Genomic DNA, 18,541 nt, shown 5'->3' with positions numbered 1-18,541 from the left:
TTTTTTTTCTGAGTTTAAAAAACATTTTTCTCTTGTATTTTTACAGTCAGTTTTCTCAAAAACTACAAGATCTTCTTGAAAAAATATTTTATTATTTTTTTTGTTCCCATTATTCCCCTTAGAGGAGTACTGTAGGGAGGCTGCCATGTTTTTTTTTTTTTATTATTTTGTGCAATACCAGTTGCCTGGCAACCCTGCTGATCCTGTCTCTAATACTTTCAGCCACAGCCCTAAACACACATGCAGCAGATCAAGTGTTTCTGACGACAATGTCAGATCTGACAAGATTAGCTGCATGCTTGTTTCTGGTGTTATTCAGATACTACTGCATCGAAATAGACCAGCAGGGCTGCCAGGCAACTGGTAATGTTTAAGGGGGAATAAATATGGCATCCTCTATATACCTCTCGCTACAGTTGTCCTTTAACATACGCAGCAATTTTGGTGACAATTGCATGTATGGAGATTTGCTGTTAGCCACTAAAGTCAGCCCTAAATTATGCAAAATTTTGAGTAATTATGTGAAATTATGAATGGATTCAGTGAAATTAACTAAATGTCCAAATCGTAATAACATGGCTGTAATTGCTTAAAATTATGAAAAATTTGTCATAATCGTAATTAGCACAGTACGATCAGCACTCGTTTAAACTAGGAATCGGGCTGTCAGGTAGTTTGGGAATCTGAGTGCGGTAACACACACTTTATTCTACGTTTTTAGACGTTTGGGAAAGCAGATATCTGGGCTGGTAGCTGGTTGGCCCAAACTATCATAACTTGGGGCTTCACTGTAGTTCTACTCCAAAGGAATACATTCCAATTATAGAACTAAAACTATACAGCTCCCAGGATTGTTTGGCTGTAATCCAGTGGCTTGTTATTGAAGGTAATGATTCGCTAAGTGCACTTCATTAACTTGCGGTCTTTTTTCCCCTCCTTATGTTCTTAGCCGCAATAGCTATAATTCCAGCAGTCCAGTTGTGTGGGTGCAGCTGCAGGTGACTGTAAAGGTATCAGTTGAGCTTCATGGGTGAGTATTCTGAAGCTGGCTCTTATGTAATAATAATACTGACTACACATAGACAGGCAGGTTACTGCAGATCTGCCACAGTCAGAGCCGGGACAAGGTCTTCCAGCACCCAAGGCTGAGACACCAAAGTGCGCCCCTCCATCCCTCCCACCCCAGCCGTCACACACTGATTGCTATTACACTAAGAGGCCCCTCCCCCATCCCTCCCACCCCAGCCGTCACACACTGATTGCTATTACACTAAGAGGCCCCTCCCCCATCCCTCCCACCCCAGCTGTCACACACTGATTGCTATTACACTAAGAGGCCCCTCCCCCATCCCTCCCACCCCAGCTGTCACACACTGATTGCTATTACACTAAGAGGCCCCTCCCCCATCCCTCCCACCCCAGCCGTCACACACTGATTGCTATTACACTAAGAGGCCCCTCCATCCCTCCCACCCCAGCCGTCACACACTGATTGCTATTACACTAAGAGGCTCTCCATCCCTCCCACCTCAGCCGTCACACACTGATTGCTATTACACTAACAGTGCACCCCTCCATCCCTCCCACCCCAGCCGTCACACACTGATTGCTGTTACACTAAGAGGCCCCTCCATCCCTCCCACCCCAGCTGTCACACACTGATTGCTATTAGACTAAGAGGGCCCCTCCATCCCTCCCACCCCAGCCGTCACACGCTGATTGCTATTAGAGTAAGAGGCCCCTCCCCATCCTTCCCACCCCAGCCGTCACACACTGATTGCTATTACACTAAGAGGCCCCTCCATCCCTCCCACCCCAGCCGTCACACACTGATTGCTATTACACTAAGAGACCCCTCCCTCATCCCTCCCACCCCAGCCGCCACACACTGATTGCTATTACACTAAGAGGCCCCACCATCCCTCCCACCCCAGCCGTCACACACTGATTGCTATTAGACTAAGAGGCCCCTCCTCCATCCCTCCCACCTCAGCCGTCACACACTGATTGCTATTACACTAAGAGGCCCCTCCCCATACCTCCCACCCCAGCCGTCACACACTGATTGCTATTACACTAAGAGGCCCCTCCCCATCCCTCCCACCCCAGCCATCACACACTGATTGCTATTACACTAATAGACCCCTCCCCATCCCTCCCACCCCAGCCGTCACACACTGATTGCTATTACACTAAGAGGCCCATCCCCCATTCCTCCCACCCCAGCCGTCACACACTGATTGCTATTACACTAAGAAGCACCTCCCCCATTCCTCCCACCCCAGCCGTCACACACTGATTGCTATTAGAGTAAGAGGCCCCTCCCCATCCTTCCCACCCCAGCCGTCACACACTGATTGCTATTACACTAAGAAGCACCTCCCCCATTCCTCCCACCCCAGCCGTCACACACTGATTGCTATTACACTAAGAGGCCCCTCCCTCCATCCCTCCCACCCCAGCCGTCACACACTGATTGCTATTAGAGTAAGAGGCACCCAGGCCTCTAGTTATCTGGCTTGCAGTCACTGCTATGTATCTTATTTCTCTCTGCTTATAACACAATAGGGCAGTGATAGGTGAGTGAGTTGTGCGGCCCTCCTACACTGCGCCCTGAGGCTGGAGACTCTGCCTCGGCCCGGCCCGGCCCTGGCCACAGCCTTTGGTTTGACAATAGCAGACACTTGGGGAGGGGTGTATATTCTATCATGTAATAAACCACTGTCATCAAATCAAAAATAACAATAGCTCTATCTATGGGCTTGATTCACAAAAGGGTGCTAACTGTTAGCACGGCCGTTTTCGCGCGAATTTTCGCATTGCGCGCGATCGCGAATTTTCGCGCAAAACGATAAAGTTTTCGCGCGCTAACGCGAATTTTAACGCAAAATCGATATCGTTTTCGCGCGAAAATTCGCATTTGCGCGCAAAAACGTTATCGTTTAGTGCGAAAATTCGTGATCGCGCGCAATGCGAAAATTCGCGCGAAAACGGCCGTGCTAACAGTTAGCACTCTTTTGTGAATCAAGCCCTATGACCAAATATTTTGAGACCTACAACAAGCCATGCATGTGTTAACTTTGATTGGCATGGTGAATACAAATTAATCAAACATGTACATGCACAGCACATGAAGTAGGGTCGATTCTGTAGTGAGAGACGTACCAGCGTAAGTGCAATAAATACACACATACGTGTACATGCTTCCAAATTCGGTAAACATGGTATAGCCCAGTGATCTTCAAACTTGTCTCTCCAGCTGTCAGGAACTACAAGTCCCACAATGCATTTGCCTTTATGAGTCATGACTGTGGCTGTCAGACTCCTGCAATGCATTGTGGGCCTTGTAGTTCCTTAACAGCTGGAGGGCCAAGTTTGCAGATACCTGGTATAGAGATCTCAGATACTCATCAGATATGTACTTGTACAAACTATTGTTATTTTTCAACCTGACCATCAGGTTTCTTCTATTGTACACTTGATTCCTTTTGTTTGATCAAATAATAATAAAAAAAAACAAAAAAAAAACAAACAGTTTTTGACTTGTGGTTGATTCAATTAAATAGGTGAGCAGGTTCAACTGTGTCACTAGGCAACAAATATTAACCACTTTGTCCTCCTTGACGTATAAAAACATCAAGGAGGACATGCGTTCTCCCGCGGCCGATCGCGCGCGTGCACACGCATTCCCGGCCCGTGGTTCATTAGCCCAGGAATCAATGAGTCGGGCCTTGGTGCCCGATCACTGATTCCTCTCCCCCGCAAAACGAGAGCGACAGCTTCTCTCGGAAGCTTCGCTTTCTCTGACTCCTATGTCCCTCTAAGCGTACATTGGCTCTTTCACACTACAGGCAGCGGTGAAAGGCTAAAACGCTGCGTTTTGGCTGCAGGCGTTTTGAAGGCGTTTTGAGGGCGTTTTAACGCCTATACATTACAATCAATTGTAATGAGAAACGCCGCGGTAGGCCCAGAAAAAGCGCCTGGGAGCGTTGAAACGCAACGCTCCAAAACGCGGCGTTTAGTGTGAATGGTAAAATGAAAGTCTATGGACTTTCTTTTACCTAGGAAAACGCCAACTTCGGCCGTGGCGTTAAAACGCCGAAAAAGCCCTCTGGTGTGAAAGGGCCCTCAGAGTGACGTCATGTAAACAAACTCAAGGTTGCCATCTTGTGGCCAAAAAGTAAAACTACATATAAAAGTAAAAAAAAAATTACAATACACATATATTTCCCCAAATCAAACACTATTTACATCCCACCCTCACAAAAATACCCACATAAAATGTTTAATTAAAAAAAACAAAAACATTACTATAATAAAAAAAAACACAAATATTTACCTAAGGGTCTAAACTTTTTAAATATCTATGTAAAGATGAAATATTTCTATTTTTTTTTTTATATAAGCTTGTAAATAGTGATGGATGCAAAACGGAAAAAATGCTCTTTTAATTCCAAATAAAATATTGTCGCCATACATTGTGATAGGGACATAATTTGAATGGCGAAATAACCGGGACAAATGGGCAAATATAATATGTGTGTTTTAACCACTTCACCACTGAGGGGTTTTACCCCCTGAGCACCAGAGCAATTTTCACCTTTCAGCGCTCCTTCCATTCATTCGTGTATAACTTTATCATTACTTATCGCAATGATATGAACTATATCTTGTTTTTTCCGACACCAATTAGGCTTTCTTTAGGTGGGACATTATGCCAAGAATTATTTTTTTCTAAATGTGTTTTAATGGGAAAATAGGAAAAATGTGGGGAAAAAAATAATTATTTTTCAGTTTTCGGCCATTATAGTTTTTAAATAATGCATGCTACTGTAATTAAAACCCATGAAACGTATTTGCCCTTTTGTCCCGGTTATAAAACCATTTAAATTATGTCCCTATCACAATGTTTGGCGCCAATATTTTATTTGGAAATAAAGGTGCATTTTTTTCATTTTTGCGTCCATCCCTAATTACAAGCCCATAGTTTATAAAGTAACAGTGTTATACCCTCTTGACATAAATATTTAAAAAGTTCAGTCCCTAAGGTAACTATTTATGTATTTTTTTTAATTGTAAATTTTTTAATTTTTTTTTAATTACAAAAAAAAATAATAATTTGGGAGTGTGGGAGGTAATGAGTTAATTTTATGTGTAAAAGTCATTTATTTGTATGTGAAAAATGTGTAGGGTGTAGTTTACTATTTGGCCACAAGATGGCCACAGTAACTTTTTGTTTTAATGCGACCTCCAAGCTTCCTTCCGGAAGCTTGGAGGAAGTATAAGGAGGCTGGACACGTGAGTTTTTTCTCACAATGATCGCGCTGCCCATAGGAGAGCAGCTGATCATTGCGGGGCTTAGATCAACGAACGGGAATTCCCGTTCATTGATCTCTGGGCGAGCGGGCGGCGGCGTGTTTACTAGCGGCGGGCGGCGTGTTTACGAGCGGGAGCGCGGGCAGCGTCGGGAACGCGGAAAGTACGTGTTTCTCCGTCCCTGGTTGTTAAAGGATGGAAAAAGGGGCGGAGAAATACGTACGCGCAGGGGTAAAGTGGTTAATTATGGAGGCATGTATTCTTTTAAAACTATAATGGCTGAAAACTGAGAAATAATGAATTTTTTCTTATTCTTACTGTTAAAATGCATTTACAGTAAGATAGCTCTTAGCAAAATGTACCCCCAAAGAAAGCCTAATTAGTGGCGAAAAAAACAAGATATAGATCAGTTCATTGTGATAAGTAGTGATAAAGTTATTGGCGAATGAATGGGAGGTGAACATTGCTCGGATGCATAAAGTGAAAACGACTGAGGGCGTAAGTGGTTAATCAACCTAGACACTGAGATACATAAAAAGTAACAATAGAACTATGGATATGTGAAGCATTGGATGTTTCATTGCTTTTAGTATAGATCACCATGAATCCATTCGCAACTTCAATAGTTATCTGGTTTGAGATAAGAGCACTGCTTTTGACTTCAGAGGGCAGAACTCATTGTGCTGTAAATTATTGCAATGCTTTGATCTCTCTCTACTAAGCAAAAATGTAGAAACTGGAAGCAGAAGTCCTCTGTTGTCTCACACTGCACCCTAGTGACCAGTGGCCATAAATACACATTACAGCAGTACTAATTAGAAGCCAAGGAAATGTAACAAATAAGAAATTTAAAAAGTGCTAAAATACATTGGCCTGGAGCAGTTGCAAGCCTCTAAATAAATTGGGTGCTAAAGGGTTACTATACACTCACCTAAAGGATTATTAGGAACACCATACTAATACGGTGTTTGGCCCCCTTTCACCTTCAGAACTGCCTTAATTCTACGTGGCATTGATTCCACAAGGTGCTGAAAGCATTCTTTAGAGATGTTGGCCCATATTGATAGGATAGCATCTTGAAGTTGATGGAGATTTGTGGGATGGACATCCAGGGCATGAAGCTCCCATTCCATCACATCCCAAAGATGCTCTATTGGGTTGAGATCTGGTGACTGTGGGGGCCATTTTAGTACAGTGAACTCATTGTCATGTTCAAGAAACCAATTTGAAATGATTTGAGCTTTATGACATGGTGCATTATCCTGCTGGAAGTAGCCATCAGAGGATGGGTACATGGTGGTCATGAAGTGATGGACATGGTCAGAAACAATGCTCAGGCATTTAAACAATGCCCAATTGGCACTAAGGGGCCTAAAGTGTGCCAAGAAAACATCCCCCACACCATTACACCACCAGCAGCCTGCACAGTGGTAACAAAGCATGATGGATCCATGTTCTCATTCTGTTTATGCCAAATTCTGACTCTGTCGAGACTCATCAGACCAGGCAACATTTTTCCAGCCTTCAACTGTCCAATTTTGGTGAGCTCGTGCAAATTGTAGCCTCTTTTTCCCATTTGTAGTGGAGATGAGTGGTACCCGTTGGGGTCTTCCGCTGTTGTAGCCCATCCCCCTCAAGGTTGTGCGTGTTGTGGCTTCACAAATGCTTTGCTGCATACCTCGGTTGTAACGAGTGGTTATTTCAGTCAATGTTGCTTTTCTATCAGCTTGAATCAGTCGGCCCATTCTCCTCTGACCTCTAGCATCAACAAGGAATTTTCGCCCACAGGACTGCCGCATACTGGATGTTTTTCCCTTTTCACACCATTCTTTGTAAACCCTAGAAATGGTTGTGCGTGAAAATCCCAGTAACTGAGCAGATTGTGATATACTCAGACCGGCCCGTCTGGCACCAACAACCATGCCTCGCTCAAAATTGCCTAAACCACCTTTCTTTCCCATTCTGACATTCAGTTTGGAGATCAGGGGATTGTCTTGACCAGGACCACACCCCTAAATGCATTGCAGTAACTGCCATGTGATTGGTTGATTAGATAATTGCATTAATGAGAACATGAAAAGGTGTTCCTAAAAATCCTTTAGGCGAGTGTAGACCATTAAACAATGTGAAACTAAAAAAAAATTAAAAATCCGCTGTTTTTTTCTTGTTACTCAGGAGTTCACAACCTGCTGAAGTGTTCCTTCCTTTACCCAAGTGGAATCCAGTGGAGGGATCCAGAAAACCAGAGGATAAGGGAACGATCGTGACTCATGTCTATGAGGTAGTCCTGATGACTTGTTTGGTGCCCAGGGCCGGTTTAAGCAACAATGGGGCCCCAGGGCAAAATAAACCTGGGGGGGCCCCCCCAACAGATATCCCCCGGAACAAAAATCGGCATTAAGGGACCTTTTTTGCAGCTGGTATAGTCAGGGTGTGATGTGAAGCCCCAATCGGTCGGAACTGCACATTCTGGCTACCCCAGCCTGCATGGGGGACATGGGGTTAAAAAGTTTTAGGAAGGGGGGCCCCCACATAATTTTTTTTTAAATTCCCACACTCTAAACATAAAAAAAAATGTAGGAAATAGGAGAAAATGTCAGGGATCTTCATGCAGCCATATTGCGGCTGTATAGCGATCCCTGGCCAAAGCGCTGCGGCTGCGTATGGACCCCCTGGAAACCCCGTCAGGAAATGTATTGCTCTTTCTTTTGATGCCTGTAAAATACACTACTGTTTAAAATCGATTTTCTCAAAAACTATAAGGTCTTTTTGAAAAATAGTTTTTTCCTCTTATTCCCAATGATCTCCTTAATATATCCTGCAAATTTAGGGTTTCTAGCATTTAAGGTGGATTTGCTATTAACCATTAAAGTCTGCGGGTTTTTAAATGTGTATTTTTTTTCCTTTGAAACTTTAAAATCAGTTTTTTCAAAAACTATAAGGTCGATTTGAAATTTTTTTCCTCTTGTAGCCACTGGGGGCCCCTACAAGTTCTGGGGCCCTGGGACAATTGCCCCCTTAGCCTCTATGGTAGCGCCGGCCCTGTTGGTGCCGTGATTGGTTAGGTAACATGCCTGATGACATATTACTCAGTTGTGAATAACTGTCCTGAAATGGCAAAGTGAGATGAAGAAATGATGGAATAACCTTTTCTCCTCAGAGAAGTTAAATCGTCCAGCACAAGAGAAACACTTTACCTAAAAACAGAAACAAGCTCGTTAAATGATTAATGAGGACTGTTGATTTTATGACATTAGGCTGATCACATCACATTCGTAGGTATTGATTTTTTATATTCTGCATTTTGATCTTGCGCAGTCAGTTAACCGTATGGCCATTAAAAGGACCACAGACTAATTAAAAACTACCTTTAGTCTCCTGCGGCTTAACTGTTTAGGGGTTATTAGAGACCATTAACCTTTCTATATCTGAAGCAGAAAGGGCAGCTAATATGTAAGTCATCCACATTTCTGAATAATTTAGTTTCTGTGCTCAGCTGTCTTTGAGATTATAAACTGGTAAGCTGGCCACACACCATACAATACTGATTGAACAATCTTTCCACTTTTATTACACTACATATGTGTCAAGAGTATTCAATCAAAATTGTATGGAGAGAGCTAGGCTGCGTCTGGATTTGCATCTGAATTGGAAGGCAAGATAGCAGGGAGATGGCAGTGGAAGGGGTGGGGTTGGCCATATTTGGGCCTGTTTTTAGCACTAGCTGCTTGTTACATAGTTACATAGTGTTACATAGTTATTTTGGTTGAAAAAAGACATACGTCCATCGAGTTCAACCAGTACAAAGTACAACTCCAGCCTGCTCCCTCACATATCCCTGTTGATCCAGAGGAAGGCGAAAAAACCATTACAAGGCATGGTCCAATTAGCCCCTAAAGGGAAAAATTCCTTCCTGACTCCAGATGGCAATCAGATAAAATCCCTGGATCAACATCATTAGGCGTTACCTAGTAATTGTAGCCATGGATGTCATTCAACGCAGGGAAAGCATCTAAGCCCCCTTTAAATGCAGGTATAGAGTTTGCCATAACGACTTCCTGTGGCAATGCATTCCACATCTTAATCACTCTTACTGTAAAGAACGCTTTCCTAAATAAATGGCTAAAACGTTTTTCCTCCATGCGCAAATCATGTCCTCTAGTCCTTTGAGAAGGCCTAGAGACAAAAAGCTCATCGGCCAAGCTATTATATTGCCCTCTGATGTATTTATACATGTTAATTAGATCCCCTCTAAGGCGTCTTTTCTCTAGACGAAATAAACCCATTTTATCTAACCTTTCTTTGATTAAGTGAGCACTTTCGATCCCACGTCACAATTTTGTTTCTCGTCTCTGCACCTGCTCTAAAACTGCAATATCTTTTTTGTAATGTGGTGCCCAGAACTGAATTCCATATTCCAGATGTGGCCTTACTAGAGAGTTAAACAGGGGCAATATTATGCTAGCATCTCGAGTTTTTATTTCCCTTTTAATGCATCCCAAAATTTTGTTAGCTTTAGCTGCAGCTGCTTGGCATTGAGTACGATTATTTAACTTGTTGTCGATGAATACTCCTAAGTCCTTCTCCAAGTTTGATGTCCCCAACTGTATCCCATTTATTTTGTATGGTGCTAGACCATTGGTACGACCAAAATGCATCTGCCATGTATGTGCCCATATAGCCATCCTATCCAGATCCTGTTGCAATATGACACTATCTTCCTGAGAGTTGATGATTCTGCACAATTTTGTATCATCTGCAAAAATAGCAACATTGCTGACTACTGCATCTACTAGGTCATTAATAAATAAATTGAAGAGCACTGGACCCAGTACAGACCCCTGTGGGACCCCACTGCTAACAGTCTCCCATTTTGAGTACGATCCATTGACCACAACTCTTTGTTTTCTGTCCATTAGCCAGTTCCCTATCCATGCACACAGACTCTTCCCCAGTCCTTGCATCCTCAACTTTTGCACCAGACTTCTGTGGGGAACCGTGTATACCTGTTTCTTCTGTGTCTTTTAGTGTTGGGCGAACAGTGTTCGCCACTGTTCGGGTTCTGCAGAACATCACCCTGTTCGGGTGATGTTCGGGTTCGGCCGAACACCTGATGGTGTTCGGCCAAACTGTTCGGCCATATGGCCGAACTAAGAGCGCATGGCCGAACGTTACCCGAACATTCGGCTAGCGCTGTGATTGGCCGAACGGGTCACGTGTAGTGTTGGGCGAACATCTAGATGTTCGGGTTCGGGCCGAACATGACCGAACTCCGAACATAATGGAAGTCAATGGGGACCCGAACTTTCGTGCTTTGTAAAGCCTCCTTATATGCTACATACCCCAAATTTACAGGGTATGTGCACCTTGGGAGTGGGTACAAGAGGAAAAAAAATTTAGCAAAAAGAGCTTATAGTTTTTGAGAAAATCGATTTTAAAGTTTCAAAGGGAAAACTGTCTTTTAAATGCGGGAAATGTCTGTTTTCTTTGCACAGGTAACATGCTTTTTGTCGGCATGCAGTCATAAATGTAATACATATAAGAGGTTCCAGGAAAAGGGACCAGTAACGCTAACCCAGCAGCAGCACACGTGATGGAACAGGAGGAGGGTGGCGCAGGAGGAGAAGGCCACGCTTTGAGACACAACAACCCAGGCCTTGCATGAGGACAAGAAGCGTGCGGATAGCAATTTGCATTTTGTCGCCATGCAGTCATAAATGTAATACAGATGAGAGGTTCAATAAACAGGGACCGGAAACGCTAACCCAGCACAGATGTTCATTGTTCATGTTACTTGGTTGGGGTCCGGGAGTGTTGCGTAGTCGTTTCCAATCCAGGATTGATTCATTTTAATTTGAGTCAGACGGTCTGCATTTTCTGTGGAGAGGCGGATACGCCGCCGATCTGTGACGATGCCTCCGGCAGCACTGAAACAGCGTTCCGACATAACGCTGGCTGCCGGGCAAGCCAGCACCTCTATTGCGTACATTGCCAGTTTGTGCCAGGTGTCTAGCTTCGATACCCAATAGTTGAAGGGTGCAGATGGATTGTTCAACACAGCTACGCCATCTGACATGTAGTCCTTGACCATCTTCTCCAGGCGATCGGTGTTGGAGGTGGATCTGCACGCTTGCTGTTCTGTGTGCTGCTGCATGGGTGTCAGAAAATTTTCCCACTCCAAGGACACTGCCGATACCATTCCCTTTTGGGCACTAGCTGCGGCTTGTGTTGTTTGCTGCCCTCCTGGTCGTCCTGGGTTTGCGGAAGTCAGTCTGTCGGCGTACAACTGGCTAGAGGAGGGGGAGGATGTCAATCTCCTCTCTAAAGTCTCCACAAGGGCCTGCTGGTATTCTTCCATTTTGACCTGTCTGGCTCTTTCTTCAAGCAGTTTTGGAACATTGTGTTTGTACCGTGGATCCAGAAGGGTATAAACCCAGTAATTGGTGTTGTCCAGAATGCGCACAATGCGTGGGTCGCGTTCAATGCAGTCCTAGGCCGAAGAGGTCATAGCCTAGGGTCACAAAACCTGTTTATTTGGGCAATTTCAATGGTGGCGAGTCTGACGTACATAAATCGCAGCAATGGCCGTTAGCAACGTCTGAATCTCACGAAATGTCTCATGCAGGTAGAAGACATATTGTTAGACTTGGATTCCAAAGATGGGGTCCCTACATCTCTGCAAACCAGAGTTACAGGGGTCCAAAATTGGTAAAATCCCCCATAGGATTTCATTGCCTCCCTATTTCACTTTCCAAAATCTCACATCTTTTCAAAGGGCAATGGCTCAGCAGTACCAAATTTTCTAGCATTGTAGGGACCCTTAGGGGGAACATGACTGGTGAGTTTCGGGCCCCTAGGCCAAAGAGGTCATAGCCTAGGGTCACAAAAACCTGTTTATTTGGGCTATTTCAATGGTAGTGATGGTGACGTACATAAATCGCAGCAATGGCCGTTAGCAACGTCTGAATCTCACGAAATGTCTCATGCAGGTAGAAGACATATTGTTAGACTTGGATTCCAAAGATGGGGTCCCTACATCTCTGCAAACCAGAGTTACAGGGGTCCAAAATTGGTAAAATCCCCCATAGGATTTCATTGCCTCCCTATTTCACTTTCCAAAATCTCACATCTTTTCAAAGGGCAATGGCTCAGCAGTACCAAATTTTCTAGCATTGTAGGGACCCTTAGGGGGAACATGACTGGTGAGTTTCGGACCCCTAGGCCGAAGAGGTCATAGCCTAGGGTCACAAAAACCTGTTTATTTGGGCTATTTCAATGGTAGTGATGGTGACGTACATAAATCGCAGCAATGGCCGTTAGCAAAGTCTGAATCTCACGAAATGTCTCATGCAGGTAGAAGACATATTGTTAGACTTGGATTCCAAAGATGGGGTCCCTACATCTCTGCAAACCAGAGTTACAGGGGTCCAAAATTGGTAAAATCCCCCATAGGATTTCATTGCCTCCCTATTTCACTTTCCAAAATCTCACATCTTTTCAAAGGGCAATGGCTCAGCAGTACCAAATTTTCTAGCATTGTAGGGACCCTTAGGGGGATCATGACTGGTGAGTTTTGCCACTGCTGAGCCATTGCCCTTTGAAATGGTGTGAGATTTTGAAACGGTAAATAGGAGGCCCAATGAAAGCCTATGGGGGATTTTACCAATTTTGGACCCCTGTAACTCTGGTTTGCAGAGATGTAGGGACCCCATCTTTGGAATCCAAGTCTAACAATATGTCTTCTACCTGCATGAGACATTTCGTGAGATTCAGACGTTGCTAACGGCCATGGCTGAGATTTATGTACGCCACCATCACTACCATTGAAATAGCCCAAATAAACAGGTTTTTGTGACCCTAGGCTATGACCTCTTTGGCCTAGGGGCCCGAAACTCACCAGTCATGTTCCCCCTAAGGGTCCCTACAATGCTAGAAAATTTGGTACTGCTGAGTAATTGCCCTTTGAAAAGATGTGAGATTTTGGAACTGTAAATAGGAGGCCCAATGAAAGCCTATGGGTGATTTTACCAAATTTGGAGCCCTGTAACTCTGGTTTGCAGAGATGTAGGGAACCCATCTTTGGAGCCCAAGTCTAACAATATGTCTTCTACCTGCATGAGACATTTCGTGAGATTCAGACGTTGCTAACGGCCATTGCTGCGATTTATGTACGTCAGACTCGCCACCATTGAAATTGCCCAAATAAACAGGTTTTGTGACCCTAGGCTATGACCTCTTCGGCCTAGGACTGCATTGAACGCGACCCACGCATTGTGCGCATTCTGGACAACACCAATTACTGGGTTTATACCCTTCTGGATCCACGGTACAAACACAATGTTCCAAAACTGCTTGAAGAAAGAGCCAGACAGGTCAAAATGGAAGAATACCAGCAGGCCCTTGTGGAGACTTTAGAGAGGAGATTGACATCCTCCCCCTCCTCTAGCCAGTTGTACGCCGACAGACTGACTTCCGCAAACCCAGGACGACCAGGAGGGCAGCAAACAACACAAGCCGCAGCTAGTGCCCAAAAGGGAATGGTATCGGCAGTGTCCTTGGAGTGGGAAAATTTTCTGACACCCATGCAGCAGCACACAGAACAGCAAGCGTGCAGATCCACCTCCAACACCGATCGCCTGGAGAAGATGGTCAAGGACTACATGTCAGATGGCGTAGCTGTGTTGAACAATCCATCTGCACCCTTCAACTATTGGGTATCGAAGCTAGACACCTGGCACAAACTGGCAATGTACGCAATAGAGGTGCTGGCTTGCCCGGCAGCCAGCGTTATGTCGGAATGCTGTTTCAGTGCTGCCGGAGGCATCGTCACAGATCGGCGGCGTATCCGTCTCTCCACAGAAAATGCAGACCGTCTGACTCAAATTAAAATGAATCAATCCTGGATTGGAAACGACTACGCAACACTCCCGGACCCCAACCAAGTAACATGAACAATGAACATCTGTGATGGGTTAGCGTTTCCGGTCCCTGTTTATTGAACCTCTCATCTGTATTACATTTATGACTGCATGGCGACAAAATGCAAATTGCTATCCGCACGCTTCTTGTCCTCATGCAAGGCCTGGGTTGTTGTGTCTCAAAGCGTGGCCTGCTCCTCCTGCGCCACCCTCCTCCTGTTCCATCACGTGTGCTGCTGCTGGGTTAGCGTTACCGGTCCCTTTTCCTGGAACCTCTTATATGTATTACATTTATGACTGCATGCCGACAAAAAGCATGTTACCTGTGCAAAGAAAACAGACATTTCCCGCATTTAAAAGACAGTTTTCCCTTTAAAACTTTAAAATCGATTTTCTCAAAAACTATAAGCTCTTTTTGCTAAATTTTTTTTTCCTCTTGTACCCACTCCCAAGGTGCACATACCCTGTAAATTTGGGGTATGTAGCATGTAAGGAGGCTTTACAAAGCACAAAAGTTCGGGTCCCCATTGACTTCCATTATGTTCGGTGTTCGGGTCGAACACCCGAACATCGCGGCCATGTTCGGCCTGTTCGGCCCGAACCCGAACATCTAGATGTTCGCCCAACACTAGTGTCTTTTAGTTAATTCAGTCTAATTTATCAGATTAAAACAAACTTGCAGAGGATTGAATAACAGCAAGCTGGTGGCAAGGCTATATACTGTATTTTCCACCATATAAGACGCTGCGGAATATAAGATGCACCCAGTTTTAGAGGTCAAAATCCAGGTTAAAAAATTAATATACTAAACCTTGTGCGTTCATGTTCCAGGAGGGAGGGAGCTAGGCACGTAGGGGACTCCATGTCTGCTGTCCTGGGGGAATGTACAAAATAAGTCAGGCTGACCGATCATGCATACATAGAGGCAGGGAATCCCTGACCTGGCGATGGGTCGGCGGTTCGTATCGGCAGGCGTTCGGAAGTTGGGGACTCCCTGCCTTTGCCGTATAAGACACAGGGACTTTTTCTCCCCATTTTTGGGGGAAAAAAAAGTACGTCTTATATGGCGGAAAATACGGTACTATACAGCCTACCTACCAAAGCAGCGTGGTCTGGCTAGACTTCCTGCTCCTGTACCTCTAGTGATGTCATTGCCTGATCCCTTCACCATTACCAAGGACAGGCAGTTGTTAGGTGGGGAGCAACATGGAGGAGGGGAGTTAGTAGTTGAGCCTCTAGACAGATTCTCAGTCAACTATGGAGAGATATTGGAGGTCAGTAGAGCAGCGTAACTACAATTCTTGGAACCCCCCAGCAAAACTTTGATGCCCCCCCAATGTTTACACCCCTTCACTTGCCTCCCCTTGGTGCCCTTAAGAGCCTGGGGGCTCATCTCACAAGGCTCATAAACAAGTGTGGCCATCATGTTCTTCACCCCCATAACAAGTGTAGCCTGATATGAAGTATAGTGCCCTGTATCGGGGGAAGGGAAGGTTAGTAGGTAGGGGGGCCCCCACAGCTCTTGTTCCCCCTGCTCCCCTCTAGCTACGCCCCTGGTTTGGTAGAATCCTGTTTTGTGACAGCAGCCCGTTCTGCTAACTGAGATAATAAGGCTGCCTTGTGTTGGAAGCGACTTTAAAGGGGTTCTGTGGGGGGGTTGAAGATAAAAACAGGCACTTACCTGGGGGCTTATGTCAGCCCCCTATAGCAGTAATGTCCCACACCGTCCTCCTGCAATCCGCCATTCCCCGCCGCCGGCACCGGCAATGATTAGTCTAACAAGACAAATAATGCGCGCTCCCGCTCGCGTCATCAGAAGCGTACTGCGCAGGCACAGTATGAGGTTTTCTTGTACTGTGCCTCCGCAGTAAGCTTCCGATGCCGCATGCAGGAGCGAGCAGGTGTGCAGGCCACGCAGCCACAGTTGCATGGCATGCCGCGCTAGACCGGGGCCGGCGGCGGAGAACGGCGGATCAGAGGAGGACGGCGTGGGACATTACTGCTACAGGGGGCTGATAGAAGCCCCAGGTAAGTGTCTGTTTTTATATTCAACACCCCCTCACAGAACCCCTTTAAAGTGAACCCGAGGTGAGAGGTATATGGAGTCTGCCATATTTATTTCCTTTTAAGCAATACCAGTTGCCTGGCAGTCCTGCTGATCTATTTGGCTGCAGTATTGTCTGAAGTACACCAAAAACAAGCATGCAGCTAATCTTGTCAGATCTGACAATAATGTCAGAAACATCTGATCTGCTGCATGCTTGTTCAGGGGCTATGGCTAAACGTATTAGAGACAGAGGATCAGCAGGATAGCCAGGCAACTGGTATTGCTGAAAATGAAATAAATATGGCAGCCTCCCTATCACTTTCACCTCGGGTTCACTTTAAGATATAAGAACCATGGACTTTGTGGAGCAAGATTTGTGGCATTATAAGAAGGTAAGCAAACCTTTAAGTTCTAATAATGTGGGCTAAAAAATGTCATTCATTTGTTATGCAAGATAATTCTCCACTTGAATATGTTCAGAAACCTTTATAAAAAAAGGCATTCATTTCTTGTCATTGCTTTGCCGTTATCTGTAGCTTTATAATGCTGGTCCAGCGACTGTCAGTGTCAGGCTCGTTGTACAAAGTCCTGAACGTTATGAAGACAATCTCTTCCTGTACCCGCTGCGTGTGAAGACTGATGACGGCGTACAGTGTGCCAACTACTCAAGACTCAACTTTTTGCAGGTCAGAAAGGTCCCCCCAGCCTAATCACTGTTCTCTGGCCCTTATTCAGTTCACTTTTCCCACTAAGTTTTCTCCTAGGTTAAAACTTTATCAACAAAGTGCCTTTCAAGCCACCAGCAAGTACGAAAAAACTCAGAATTCTTTCAGTAGCACTTTTCCAACTACTTTTTAGTATTTTTTTCATTTCCAAAGTATTGAAAAAAGTTATTTAAAAAAAAAAAAAGTAAAAAAAATTATCTCGGTCAACCCAGGAGAAAAAGTGAATTGCATATACGGGCCCCTTGTGTCTTTTCAGTGCTTGTTTTCCACGGGGCCACTGCTTATCCCTATTTGCACATTGCAGTGTTATGGAGAAATCACAGAAACAGATGTAGTGTCCGTACCCATCCTCTAGTCTGCAATATAAAGTGACACCTCGGCCCTTATTCAATCAACTGCCTTCTGAGTTTTCTCCTAGCAGATCATTTTTCATCTTCTATTTAAAATAACTTTTAGCACTTTGCAGTTGAAAATCTACCAAAAAGTCGGTAACAAAGTACTATCAGAATTAATTTACTATTTTCTTGCTTGCTGGTGACTGGTTATAGCCTGTACACACTGCTGCGCTTTTAAAGGATACCTGAAGTGACATGTGACATGATGAGATAGACATGGGTATGTACAGTGCCTAGCACACTAATAACTAGGCTGGGTTCCTTTTTTTCTTTCTCTGCCTGAAAGTGTTAAATATCAGGTATGTAAGTGGCTGACTCAGTCCTGACTCAGACAGGAAGTGACTACAGTGTGACCCTCACTGATGAGGAATTCCCCTTTTTACCTCTTTCTTGCTCTTAGAAGCCATTTTCTGCTAGGAAAGTGTTTTATAGTTGGAATTTCTTATCAGTGAGGGTCACACTGTAGTCACTTCCTGTCTGAGTCAGGACTGAGTCAGCCACTTACATACCTGATATTTAACTCTTTCAGGCAGAGAAAGAAAGAAAGGAACACAGCATAGTTATTTGTGTGCTAGGCACTGTACATACACGTCTATCTCATCATGTCACCTTGGGTATCCTTTAAAATTGCATGCATTCTTTAATCGCAAGGTCTTTTTGAAAAATCATGAAAATCGTGAAAACCTGTACACACTGGTGCGATGCGGTTTTTTCTATTTTTATGAAGGCTTTGCAATTCAAGAATCACATGCGGTTTCATAAATGCAGTGCAAGCACAGCAGTGTGTACAGGCCAATAAAGGCATTTTATGGACAATGTGTGAAAAGATCACTAAGTTACATGCCCAATGGTGCTCCTAGTGTTTGGTCTCTAGGGACAGGAATTAACAGCTTCCTGGGCATGAAGATACAGGAAGAAGTCCTGGCGGTGGTGAGAAGCTGCAGGTGCACAGGTGAAGGAAGCTTGTTGCCCCTTGACTCTTCACCTTAACATTGTAGCCTTTGAGAACCTGTCTAAAGTATGACTGCAGTTATGGCCTTGGTCACAGTTTAACCTCCTTAGCGGTAACCCCGAGCTACACCCGTGGTAGCCGCCGGGAGGTCCATGCAGAGCATTGCGCGCAGCGGGCATTCTCACTCA

At 44.7% G+C, this 18,541-nt stretch overlaps 1 protein-coding gene across 1 annotated transcript in view; it reads left to right on the top strand.

Annotated features, from left to right (window-relative positions):
* LOC137540895 (integrin alpha-IIb-like) overlaps positions 1–18,541 on the top strand; it is a 133,463-nt gene that overhangs the window by 78,712 nt on the left and 36,210 nt on the right. The window contains exons 21-23 of the mRNA XM_068262080.1: positions 950–1,030; positions 7,492–7,597; positions 16,818–16,967. Of these exons, the coding sequence (XP_068118181.1) occupies positions 950–1,030; positions 7,492–7,597; positions 16,818–16,967 (337 nt within the window). The remainder of the gene's footprint in view (positions 1–949; positions 1,031–7,491; positions 7,598–16,817; positions 16,968–18,541) is intronic.

Source organism: Hyperolius riggenbachi, chromosome 12, assembly GCF_040937935.1.
Source record: "Hyperolius riggenbachi isolate aHypRig1 chromosome 12, aHypRig1.pri, whole genome shotgun sequence".
NCBI classification, from domain to species: Eukaryota; Metazoa; Chordata; class Amphibia; order Anura; family Hyperoliidae; genus Hyperolius; species Hyperolius riggenbachi.
The sequence above is the reverse complement of the archived record's forward strand: the minus strand, read 5'-3'. Positions and strand labels throughout refer to the sequence as shown.